At 38.8% G+C, this 13338-nt stretch overlaps 1 protein-coding gene across 1 annotated transcript; it reads left to right on the top strand.

Annotated features, from left to right (window-relative positions):
- Positions 1-2717: 2717 nt before the first annotated feature.
- LOC114553705 (sodium- and chloride-dependent GABA transporter 2-like) lies at positions 2718-12860 on the top strand. Its single transcript, XM_028575045.1, has 14 exons — positions 2718-2913; positions 3151-3285; positions 6990-7130; positions 7234-7318; positions 7400-7532; positions 7750-7884; positions 8471-8574; positions 8687-8811; positions 8907-9019; positions 9640-9777; positions 9952-10054; positions 10922-11022; positions 11811-11981; positions 12522-12860. Exons 1-14 carry the CDS (start codon positions 2718-2720, stop codon positions 12684-12686), a joined length of 1845 nt encoding a protein of 614 aa, XP_028430846.1. The 3' UTR covers positions 12687-12860.
- The last annotated feature ends 478 nt before the right edge of the window (positions 12861-13338 follow it).

Genomic DNA, 13338 nt, shown 5'->3' with positions numbered 1-13338 from the left:
TCCCTTGACATGCTATCTCCTTTTCCCTCTTTCTTTTTCTATTTTTAGCCACCGACAGCTTTTTTGCTTTATCCATCTTTTTCCACAGACGACAACTCACTACTGTACCTGTTTGCTCAGCGCTCACGGCGCCCCCACTCGCGATATTACGAATCCTACTATGGCCACAACGGACCCGCCCTTCAACAGCCCGGTATTTTTACCATAGCTTTGGCGCCCCCACAGTGCTGCGCCCCTATGCGCCGCATATAGCGCATACCCACTTTTTGCGCCACTGAACAACAGTGTCCGATTTCAAATTAATGAATATTTGTTAAGATTAGGGCTTTTGTTATCTGCAACTGTCCCTTCAATCCTAGCTACCTGTGTAGCTACAAATCACGGATAGTTAGCTTCATTTTCGGTGTAATTCCAAGTATATTTACAGTTTGAATTTCGTCACGCCACATATACAACATCTAGGTAAATGTCTTATAAAGCTAACAATGGTGTCCGATTTCAAGTTAAGGAATATTTCTGAATTTCAGAGGAATTCTAAGAGGAGGCTAGCTGGCTCTCATTGATAGAGCTACATCCAGCCGCAGGCTCTATCAATGAGACTTGCGGACATTTGGCGTTTATTTCCCCAATCGTTTGTTTAAATAACTCAACACATTATAATTACACACATTAAAAGATTAACCTGTGGTAAGAGATTGCTGGTGTAACAAGCTCGCTGACCGCGCTCTCACTCCCATACACCGGGCATTTAGCTAGCAGGAAGAGGGGAGTTTCCGGCCCTGGAGCTCTGTCAGGGCAGGGGCATTTGGTTCGGAGCTCCAAGTACCTCATAGCAGGCCAGGGTCTGTGAAGGAAGGCAGGCCGGGCGGCGAGGCAACAACACAGGCAGCACCGGCGCTGAACTCCGACACACAGTCGGACAAAATTTGCAATTAGCTATCCATTTTCGTAAAGTGGCCCATATTTGAGCTTTACATAGTTGATTTCTCGCATAAAAAAGTTTCAGAAGTGAATTTTGTAATGGAATAGCAGATATCTGCATGACCTAGCTAGATTCAGAAGACTACCTGATCTCAGGTCAGTTGTGTAGCCTATGTAAATGTTGGGGCGTGACCGTTCTCTTAATACACCCATGGGTTGACAAAGGTTCCGGTTTGTTGGGAGGTTGAGGTCAACTTCCAGCTTTGTTGAGATTCGCCCGTTTTCAGCGGCAGTTTCAAAATATGAGATTTTCATAGTAAAGGGGTGTCAATGGGACTTTGAGCTTCTATGTACAGTACGGGCCAAAAGTTTGGACACACCTTCTCATTCAATGCGTTTCCTTTTTATTTTCATGACTATTTACATTGTAGATTCTCACTGAAGGCATCAAAACTATGAATGAACACATATGGAATTATGTACTTAACAAAAAAGTGTGAAATAACTGAAAACATGTCTTATGTTTTAGATTCTTTAAAGTAGCCACCCTTTGCTTTTTTATTAATAAGGGAAAAAAATTCCACTAATTAACCCTGACAAAGCACACCTGTGAAGTGAAAACCATTTCAGGTGACTACCTCATGAAGCTCATTGAGAGAACACCAAGGGTTTAAAGAGTTATCAAAAAAAGCAAAGGGTGGCTACTTTGAAGAATCTAAAATATAAGACATGTTTTCATTTATTTTTCAACAGGACAATGACCCCAAACACACCTCCAGGCTGTGTAAGGGCTATTTGACCAAGAAGGAGAGTGATGGAGTGCTGCGCCAGATGACATGGCCTCCACAGTCACCGGACCTGAACCCAATCTTACTTTGAACAAACTAGAATATAAGACATGTTTTCAGTTATTTCACACTTTTTTGTTAAGTACATAATTCCATATGTGTTCATTCATAGTTGTGATGCCTTCAGTGAGAATCTACAATGTAAATAGTCATGAAAAGAAAGAAACACATTGAATGAGAAGGTGTGTCCAAACTTTTGGCCTGTACCGTATGTCCTATTTACCCACCAAACTGTCATTATTCAACTATGACAAGGTGAAATCAGTTTTGCATTCTATCACCCCTTTAAGAATGTTTTATTACAAAATATTGTACCAATTATGTGAGAGGTCCTAACGGCTTTCTTCTTGGTTACTATCTAGAGTCAAAGCGACATGGTCGTTTAACATAGAAAATATGGAAATTAGGTGTGATCTAAAGCACTCTAGCCTTATATATGTGATATTTCCCGACAAGCCATACGTTTGATAGCATTGTCAATAGAATATCATGTTTCAACTGTGAGTCCTGATTGTCTGATTGACATTGTTTTGTTTTAATTGCCTGCATTTTACATGTCCTACTTTGCACAATGCTTGCCTTACTCTAAGCTCTTTATCCTGTTCAGCTGTTTGTGTTTTGCTTTCTCCATTTCTAATTTTACAAATTTACATACATTTTATTGTTGTTTTAATTACTAATTAAAGGGATCAAGGGACAACAGTTGAAAATTAGACTTTTGGCTAACACTGGCACATTTGTTCAATTTACATTCACAATTTTTTTAATGTGGCTCCATAGTCAAAATATCCAATCCTACTAACGTTCGTGATATCCTGGCTTTTCCTCTACTGCCACCAGAGAGTACTGAAAAGTATCTTTGTGTACAGTACTTGAAATAGCCAGCTTCATGTCATCTACTGTATAGCACACTGACATACACTAATTCAATTCTTACTAAAGGTTGAAATGGACCAAAGACAAAACTCACAGGTGAAACTGAATGTGATGGCCCTTGAGACCAGACCAGGACACACTCAACCCAAACTTCAGGAGAGGGATCAGTGGGGCAATAAGTGTGAGTTCATCCTGGCAGTAGCCGGACACATTGTCGGTCTGGGAAACGTCTGGAGGTTTCCATACCTTTGCTACAAAAATGGAGGAGGTACATCTTTGTTGTTGTGGCCAGGTGTGGAGAATGTGTTTAGTTAATAATTAGCTGGTAGGACAACATTTTGCAAATGCTGCAATGAAAGACATCCTAAAACTCTGTCAGTATTATTATAAAGAGACTATGATTGTACTATGATACACCTGTTTCTTCTCGCTGCCTCTATAGTTTTTTACAAGTCATTATTGAGTGTGCAGAAATGTAACAATATATTTCTTTTTTATTTTAAAGGGGTTTTCTTCATACCTTATGTTTTGTTTTTGTTTACCTGTGGCATCCCACTCTTCTTTCTGGAGACATCTTTGGGCCAGTACACCAGTCAGGGTGGAATAACATGTTGGAGGAAAATCTGCCCTCTTTTTGAAGGTGAGTCTTCATAGTGCCAGTTTTTTTTTTTATAAATAATAAAAGCACTAATGAACAGACCATCAGGGGATCAGATATATTATAGGCTATTGTAATTCATTCCCATGCATGTTGGTCAGAGTCTTGTGCCAACAGCACAAGGGTCTCTCTCTCCCTTTCCTCTTGGGCTGTGAGCAGCAGGCAGCCAACACAGCCACTAAGATTTATGGAAATGAGCATATTGACGCATCTGGCGACTTTTAGCAACTTTTGGAGCTAGTGCTAGCTACTTTCATTGGAAAAGAGTGGGCAACATTGCATCACACTAGCACGGATATATATGCACACACCAACTTCATGCAGTTACCTTTACGAGTACTAGTCATTAATTTTATCTAGATGCAATTATATAGCGACGATTCTATGATAATTACCATCCTGATTTCCTTGCAAAACCCTGTGAGATGACATACAAAGCTCTAGCTAGCTACATAAACTTGAATTAGCTGCAGCCGTGAGCTATGCTTAGCACTACTGGCTGGTCTGCCACGTTTACGTTACCTCTTACACTGTGTTTTCAGCCGCTGGTCCTTGTAGCAGGCTGCTGCCATCCAAACAAAGAGATGTAGTGGAAGTTTCTTTTGCAGCAGGGGTAGAGTTTTGAAAGTTTTAGTGAAGTGAAACAAATAAGACAGTCGAAGACTAAATCAAGTTAGGTTTTTAGGTTAGGTATTTTATTAAGATATATTTGCAAATATAGGAGGAACACGATTTCACAAAAAGCACATCAGCTCAGCGTGGAAAAGTTTCTTCAATGAGTGAACAGAAACACTGAGCTTATATGCACAACAAGAAAAAGGGAGTGACAATCACACATGTTCTGGGGTCTCATTTATAAACGTGGCGTACGCACAAAACGGGGCTGAAAACGTGCGTACGCCACTTCCCACGCAAAGGTTGTGATTTATAAAAAACAAACTTCACGGGAGAATGCGCAGTCCTCCCGCAAATTCTGACCCATGCGTACGCACATTTTGGAGACAAAATAGGAATTGGCGACGCAGATGGTGAGGTGATGAACTGAAGTCAGACTGCAGAGAGTAAATGGGAATAAGATTACTTGTAATATTTTCTAGTATTGATGCCTCACGCACATTCTTTCACTCATATATCATCCACCTTACCATGAAGCAGGGGCGTAGGCAGAAATAGTATTTTGGGCAGGCCAGTACAAAAGTGAGTGGGCCATTTTCAAAAAGACGAAGTAGCAAAAAGTACTAACTGAAAAAAACAGCAAAGATTTTACCTTCCAACATATACTGCATTACAACGGCAATAACAGTACGGTCTACAAAATGCTCAACCAACAAACTATTGCATATTCAGGCTAAAATATACTTGCACCAGCAGAACCAGCAGCATTGGCTCTGCATAGCACTGTTATAAAATTAACCATTTTATTGCACAAAGTGGCAACGAAACATGAACCCACACAGCAGAGAAGGCGTTTACATACTGCAGGACATAGAATAGCCTACTTCTGACAGAAATCACACATGTAACAATGCAACAGCATTGTTGCTTCAGGACTATGGTCAGATCATGAGCAGCAAATGGCTACCAGCAGTAAAAGAAACTCAAAGAATGAAAACTTCCAGCCAAGCATTGTTTAAATTATGAAAGATATAATGAAAAGTGGCCAGCATGGTGCCAAATCTTAGACAGTGTATCGAGTCCACGGCAGTGACAGGATCAAAGAAAACTCAAAACGACGTCACTCACAGATAAGTTATCTTATTGGGCAAAACACAAATGTGTTTCAAATAGAAGGCATCATCAGTGTTCATCATTTCTTGGGAAGGTTACTAGGTAACTTAATTAATAACACAAGAAGCGTGAAAGACGTTTGACTTAATGTTACCTCTGTGAGGGCATCCTCTCTGGCTGATGACGGCTGTCAGCTCCGCTGGGGAAATGTCTGCACATGCTGCAGAAAAGCTCGTCCTTATTTACACTGTATTCCATCCAAGAAAACTGCCCATACCACTTTAAAGAGAAGCCATTGTTGTCGCGGTAACTTTTACCAATACATTGCTTAACACATCCATGGTACATTGTCTGAAAAGCCGGCTAGCTAACGTTAGCTGCTGAAGGCAGCCCGGAGAGTCTGCCTGTAGCAACCAACTACGTTCCAAAGGCGTTTGATCTAATTGTTTGATTGTATGGTTTAAACAGTTATGTTTTAATCAGAAGAAAATACACATTAAACACACACAACTAGCTAGTTCTGTTATTATTTCTTTTTTGCATACATACTAGTTGATGCTGTGATTTTAGCAAGGTATTAACAATCACAAATTGTTGTAAACATATAAAAACTGCGGTGACCCCCGTAATGCTGCATGATGGCACTGCTGGCCCTGCAGGAGGACTAACCCACAATGGAAGAATCAGGAGAGAAAGAGACTTCAGGGACCATGACAATGACTGGTTAATTTGCCGATTTAAATTCCCTAATATAGCTGTAATAGTAATAGTAGCTGCGCTCTCAGATATGTACTGAAGTGGGTCCAGTAGAGAGGGCAACGCACCGGAACCGTGCCATTCCGGTCCAAATACAGGTCCTTGCCACTCTGGGTGAAACTAGCTGTTTCCAGAGGGAAATGTCAGACAGCTAAGTGTTTTTTAAAATAAATATTATATATATATATATATATATATATATATATATATATATATATATATATATATATATATATATATATATATATATATATATATATATATATAATCTTCAACTTAATCACTATGGCTTGTTTGGATATAATATATAGTTCTGTTAAATCTTATTATATACGTCTGGTATATCAAAGCTGTCCCTGAGTGCCGTAATGCCTGCCGTTTTGGAAGATTTTATTAATAAAGGTAGTCTATAGATCCGGTTTCCCTACACTGTGCAACAACAGGCCAAAATTATAATTCAATTGGCAGCAATTCCCAAGCGTCTGAGAGTTTTTTTTGCTTTTTCTCCGCCAGTCGTCATGATTCGGTGTAATGAAAGAACAACTGCCAAGGTCATTAACATACTGCTTTACATTGACTATTTATGGTTAAAAATGGCAGTGTACAGGGCGGGATAAGAGGCTGATCCACGTACGCACACTTCAATCTGTGATTTATAAAAGGGAACATTGCTCACAGGTGTGCGTACACACGGTTTTATAAATCTGACGTTTTGGGCTTTTGGGCATATGTACACTTATAGAAAGGATCTTACGCACAGTTTTATAAATGAGACCCCTGGTCTAAACATGACTTTGCATTTCTTTTGCATTTGCATTTTGCAATATAAAGATAAAGATACTGCTAAATCTCAAGAGACGTCATGGAGCCACTTCATCTAATCCCCTGTGCCCTACTTTCACCCTGAGGTCACATGCCCGTACATCTCAGCTGGCAAGGGAGGAACGGATAGGCAGAGAAAGATAGTTTACTGTGACCTTGTACCTTTATCGGTTAAAAAAAAATCCCAATAAATCTCTTCCTAACCTAACCTAAATCTAACCCTAACCCCAACCCTTTCTCTCAGACCACTTGAATACAATATGCTAAAAGATTATCATGGAATCTTTGCCCCAAAAATGCCTACCCCAGTTTTACGTACAGTACTAACAACAATATTGATTTTAATGGTATTACAATTTGACATCTCTATTTCTCTACAGGCTTAGGTTATGGAAGCCAAGTGGTTGTTTTGTACACTGGGGTGTATTACATCATTATACTGGCTTGGACGTTTCTCTACCTTTTTTCATCCTTCAGGTCTGAGCTTCCATGGGCCAGCTGTAACAACAGCTGGAACACAGGTACCAATACTTTATTTTTCAGCTATGACACATAGGCTTCAACTGTGTGATGTGTTCACTTTGTTAGTCAGTTTTCACAACCTTTTTTATTCTTTCATGTAAGATGGCTGTTTTGAGCATGGTCACAATCAAACATCCCCTCTGCACCTGTATGGAAATGGCACGTCTTCGGTTGTAGAATTTTGGGAGTAAGTAACATTAATAAAAGCATCATATGAGAGCCACAGTGTTTTTTGGTTCTATATGTTCCTCATTAAACATGTTTACAGGAGGAGAATCTTGGGCCTGTCAGGTGGCATTGAGAAAATTGGCAATGTGCGTTGGGACCTGGCCCTTTGTCTTCTTCTTGCCTGGATGTTGTGTTACTTCTGTGTCTGGAATGGAGTAAAGTCCACAGGAAAGGTACAGTGCAATCTTAAAGGAACACGCCACCGTTTTTTGAAATAGGGTTACCTACCATCTCCCCTAGATTTAGATAGGTGGGCAAACGCATTTTTGTCTCAGTGCATGCACTGTCTTAGTCCGGCAGCGCCGGCACTAGTTTAGCTTATCGTAGTGAATGGAATCCTTTGTTGCTGGTTACCATGTCGTAACACAAAAGATGTTGGTTCTGTCTTAGGTGGTCTACTTCACTGCCACATTTCCGTATGTTATGCTGGTGGTGTTGCTTGTTCGTGGTCTTACATTACCAGGGGCCAAAGACGGAATCATGTTCTACCTCTACCCAGACCCATCCCGCCTCACTGATCCGGAGGTATGACCTTTCTCTAACCTTAACCAAGTGTTTTGAGTGCCTGAATATAACCATAGACCAAGGGTCTGCAGCTATAGGATAGCAGCTCTGTGAGGCTGTACAGCTCTGTGAGGCTGTACAGCGTGCTTCAAGCTGAACGGTAATAACAGCATGCTAACATGCTCTTAGTGTCAATGCTAACATGCTGACGTTTAGCAAGTATGTGTTCTATGTTCAGTATCTTAGTTTGGAATGTTAGCATGCTGGCACGGATGAGGAGTCCCAGGTGGATTTTCAAAAATATGTCGTTGTTTTTTTAACCCAAAAATGAATTTTCAAAATATGCAAAACACAGTTCTGGGTCCATAAAAGATGTCAACTGAACAGAACTTAAATCAGGCTATGCCTATTTAACATAAACTGAACACGAACATGTCTAAAGGTGGATAAGACCATTTTTTAAACAAAGGGGTTAACCCTAACCGTAACACATAGACAAACACTACTACCTAAGCTACAAATAAACATTATGCAAATACACCATTTTGCGACTTGGCAAACACATGCATCTTTACAAACTGAACATAAAGTTATTCAAATCCCTCAGGTATGGATGGATGCTGGCAGCCAAATTTTCTACTCCTATGGAGTTTGCACAGGTGTTCTGACATCATTAGGAAGTTACAACAAGTACAGCAACAACTGCTACAGGTTTGTATTTCTTTCATCCGCACTAACTGTACTTAATTCATAATGTTATTGAGTTCTTACTGTAGTTTGGATTAGAGCCGAAGTTTACAAATGTTTCTATATCCCCATACAGAGACTGTGTTTACCTGTGCCTGTTAAACAGTTTAACCAGCTTTGTAGCTGGCTTCGCCATCTTTTCTGTGCTCGGTTTTATGGCTAAGGAGCAAGGTGTGGATATATCAATGGTGGCTGAATCAGGTATGGAAGATTTGTAATGCATGACAGAAACCCAGAGTGATACTGTTTGAATGTTTTAAGAAACAAATGACAATTTCTTTCATGTACATTTTCAGGTCCAGGTTTGGCATTCATTGCTTATCCTCGTGCTGTGGCACTGATGCCACTCCCCCAGCTCTGGGCTATTTTCTTCTTCATTATGATCCTCTTCTTAGGATTAGATAGTGAGGTAGGACTACAAATTTGTTTGGAAAGTAATGGCTAGATTCAGACACACTTTAAATGAAAGCATTAAAGTGCTCATATTATGCTTTTTGGCTTTTTCCCTTTCCTTTATTGTGTTATACTGTATATCTTTTTTTGTGCATGTTATAGGTTTACAAAGTGAAAAAACCAAAAGTCCACCCCAAAGGGACATACCATCTCCAACAGAAAACACTGTTCACAAACTGCTCCATACAGCTCTATTGTAGTCCAGCCTTTACTTCAGTGACAAACGTGCATCCCTTTGTAACACACGTTATAATGCTTGCTCAGCTGCTAGCGTGGCACGCCCTCATACTCTGCTTCTGATTAGCTAGTTATCCTTACCTAGGTACTGAGAATGTGCAACTCTGAACAAAGATGGAACAGAAGTGTGATGCCTCACTCTGTAGCTAAAACAGAGAGTTCAACACACAGGGTGAAAAGAGGAGCTGCAGCAATGTGTAGTACAACAAAAAATATGATGTTTTTTGAAAATTAAATCATGTAAACCTATTCAGGTACAACCTCTAAATACAATTATGAACCTGAAAATGAGCACAATATGAGCACTTTAATACAAAATAATTTCTTTTATCACCATAGTTTGTATTGCAAGAGGCATTGGTCACAACCATCTCGGACATGTATCCCGACTTCTTTCAAAGCAATTGTCGCCGTAAACTCCTTCTTCTTGCCATTTCTGTTGGAAGTTTCTTTGCTGGCCTTATGATGGTCATGGAGGTGAGTGATGATATTGATTTAGTTTAATCAACTAAGCCTCCATTTACAGTATATTTTAATCTGAATATATTTTCTGCTGTATACGGTAAATACTTTTACAATAACATATTGGCCATCCACAAGAGTGTGGATGATGCATTTTCACTGAAGGAATCAGTTTCTTCTCCTTTGCAGGGAGGCCTTTATATCTTCCAGCTGTTTGACTACTACGCCTGTAGTGGGATGACACTCCTGCTCTTTGCTGTTCTTGAGTCGGTCTGTATTGGATGGGTCTATGGTAAGGAGTCGGACTACTTGCAACCTGATACAGTTTGAAGAAGCCACTGCTAGATCCCTCTTTTTAAACTCATGTTGTACAGACAAGTCGTTTTTAACACTCTGAGGTCTAAGGGCATTTTTACATATTTTTAAAAATTTACCTTTTTAAGGTATTTGCATATAACTGATCCCCATGTGTTTCATTTCAAAATGTTCAGAACAAACTCAGCTTTCCGTATTGACAGACCCACATTTTTTCTAGAGCAATGTGTAAAGAGATAATTTGGCGCTAAAGCTGAAACGTTGATATTGGCTTTTTGAAAGTCCTCAAATCTCTTTTGAAAACAAACCTTAATTTATGATGTGTTGTACGAATTGTTTCGGTGCTTAAAATGAGTTTACCAAAGTCTTAGGTTATACATGATTAAAATAGTAAATAAATGTCTGAAGTGAAATTTTTTAATAATCCTTTTCGAGTAGGAGTTTTGTCAACTATTATTTGGACACGCCATTGCGTCTTTTGTCCTCAGAGGGTTAAACCAGTGGTTTCCACACCTGAGGGGTCACAAGAAAGTTAACAGGTTAGGAAAGAGGAAAAAAAAGATGAACATAGAACAGGCAAACATCACTGGTTTTGTTAACCTCTGCCTTGACATGTGTAACCTGTGACAAGTAGACATTGCTTTATTTTAAGGGATTTTATTTTGAATCAAAGTTGAGATCATAAAGTTTCCTATCATAGCATCTATGTGAGGCTGAATTTTGAGGAGCTGTATACAAAATGATCCAACACTGGGAACATTTTTAATTTGATGGGAATATCCTTAGGTTTGAATATTTCACTTAATGACCATAACTCTAATGTAACACTACTTACTGTCTTCAGGTGCAGATCGTCAGTATGATAATATAAAGGACATGATTGGATATCGACCGTGGCCTTTTATGAAATATTGTTGGCAGTACTTCACACCAGCTATCTGTACTGTAAGTATTGGAGATGTAGGCATGCCTTGTAACTTTGTTCATGCTTAACAAGCAAGTGTATTTGACAGCTGCCAAAGGCTTCTGTCCTAAAGGTAGTGAGTACCATCAATGGTACCAGAACAGTACCATTGATGGGTTACTGTATTGCAACTCAAGGCTATTCAATGTCTTTTGAAATTTAATGATTAAGAAATCTGTCATCAATGGCTTGTTTCCCCTGTAAAAATATATTTAATTGTATGATTGTAAGATAAGTTAGATATGTGATCTTTTTGGCAAAAAATCTGAAGTTGTCACCATCTTTAGGAAAAAGATGAGACCAAGATTCAGAATTCTTTTGAAGGTTACCTTGGCAAAAAAAGCCAACTAAAACCAGCAATTGAGGGATGTAACTTCAGTTGATTCTCAATTTTTCTTTTTTTCAGGTCAAAAAGGTTGACCATTTCCTGTATTGCTAAAAACAGATGAATTATGTCTTATAGAACTGTAAACATACATGGCCATTGCATGTTTGCTAGAAAGATGGGGATTTGGTGGTTGGTGGAGCTGCAGCAGCAAAGTGTTGGCATTAAGTCATCAGTAATGTGTGAAAACAGGTTATGATGGCTGTTGTGTACACTTGTGTGAATTTGCCTGAACACCAGAGTCTAAGTTACCATTGTATATTTTTCTTAAACTAATTAAAATACACAACAGCCAATTGTGAATTTTCTTTTCTGTGTGTAATACAAATTACTACTAAATACAGTTTTATGGCTTGTCTTCTCTCTGCTTGTGTTTTCTTTTAGTGCACATTTCTCTTCTCCTTGGTCAAATATACTCCACTCAAATTCAATAACACTTATGAATACCCCTGGTGGGGCTATGCCATTGGAGGATTTTTCACTCTCTCCTCAACACTTATGGTTCCTTTGTGGATGCTGTATGCTGTAAGTGTCACTCCAGGAAAACTGAGACAGGTACAGTCACATGTTACTGTTACAAACAAAAGTAGATCAGACAATAGAGTGAGGATAGAAACTAAAAACCATGAAGGTATAAATTAGTTTCTGAATACCACAATTTTGGGTCTGTAACAGGATAACTGAGTATGTGTATTGATATTGTCAATTTAGTTTCACTGCATTAAAAGAAGGGAATCTGGGGAAATGTGAAGATGAATGTCACTTCTTTTAACTATATGTGGGAATATATATTTTCTGACAGTTTTCAGTTAAAATTCTACCAAACTATGATTGCTAGTTGGTGCATATTCCCAAGTATGCAGGTGTATATTATGTAAAAATGTTGCGGTTGGAAAAAAGTGTGAAAACGCCCAAACCATTGTGGTGTTTGCTCACATTTAACCCTAACCCATCTTTTTATGCAGTAGCTGCCCATTACTTAAAGTTGGTGTTTATAAGGGGCAGACATGATTATAGTTCAGCAGATTTGTTATTTTACCACAGTTAACATACTGTAGCCATTAATGGCAAACTGTTCTCTCTTTCTCCACACAGAGACTGAAAGTTCTGTGCAGTCCAGCAAATGACTTACCTACTGCAATGCTAAAGAAGACATTAAATACAGAAGCATTTCAGACTTTCACAGGCTTATACACACTGTGCACGACAGAAAGTCCCAATGACAAAGACAAAAGAGCTCCGAGATCATCCATTGTCTAAACTGCAAGAAAAAAGTACTGGAACAATAAGCCTGAGGAGTGCAGATCCCAAGCAATACTTAAAAATAGCAATTGTGATCTGATTTTTCAGGCTGTGAATGTAAATATACTGTACAATGTCATTTCTATAACCTCTTGTGTGTAGACAATATACTGTGCATCTGATTTATGTTACAGATGATTTTAAAAATCACACTGGAATAATTTTGGAAGAGTTCTTATTAGTCCCTATTAACATCACACGAACACCTGCTTTTCTGTTTTGCTTCAACTGTTTTTGCCTGTACAGTAGGTAGGCCTACTTAAAAATAATGAATAAATAAACCATGAGGACTTCATAGCAACAGTATGTTTCTTAGAATACTTTCCCCAGACTTCTTGCTATTTTCCACCTCAGGCACTCCATTTCAAAAGTGTAGTTTGCCTAAAACCTATTATCTTTCCTACCCAAATGTACGAGGGATTATTGTAAAGTATATTGCACTTTCTAAATAAACTATTTTATGAAATACAGTATATGTTTTTACATTAATTGCTTTCTCTCTCTGTAACAATATTACTGTACCTTGTAAGCAGAGATGGGAAGTAACGAAGTACAAATACTTCGTTACTGTACTTAAGTAGATTTTTCAGATATTTTTACTTTACTGTTT

The sequence above is a fragment of the Perca flavescens genome, chromosome 4, assembly GCF_004354835.1.
Source record: "Perca flavescens isolate YP-PL-M2 chromosome 4, PFLA_1.0, whole genome shotgun sequence".
Lineage (NCBI taxonomy): Eukaryota > Metazoa > Chordata > Actinopteri > Perciformes > Percidae > Perca > Perca flavescens.
This window is presented reverse-complemented; position numbering and strand designations above follow the sequence as displayed.

Excerpts from the sequence above, each read along its gene's own strand:
- LOC114553705 (XM_028575045.1), top strand. The coding sequence starts at position 2,718 with ATGGACCAAAGACAAAACTCACAGGTGAAACTGAATGTGATGGCCCTT. Across the intron at positions 7,319-7,399 it reads TCGGTTGTAGAATTTTGGGA|GAGGAGAATCTTGGGCCTGT; the intron begins GTAAGTAACATT and ends ACATGTTTACAG. Across the intron at positions 11,982-12,521 it reads CTCCAGGAAAACTGAGACAG|AGACTGAAAGTTCTGTGCAG; the intron begins GTACAGTCACAT and ends TTCTCCACACAG.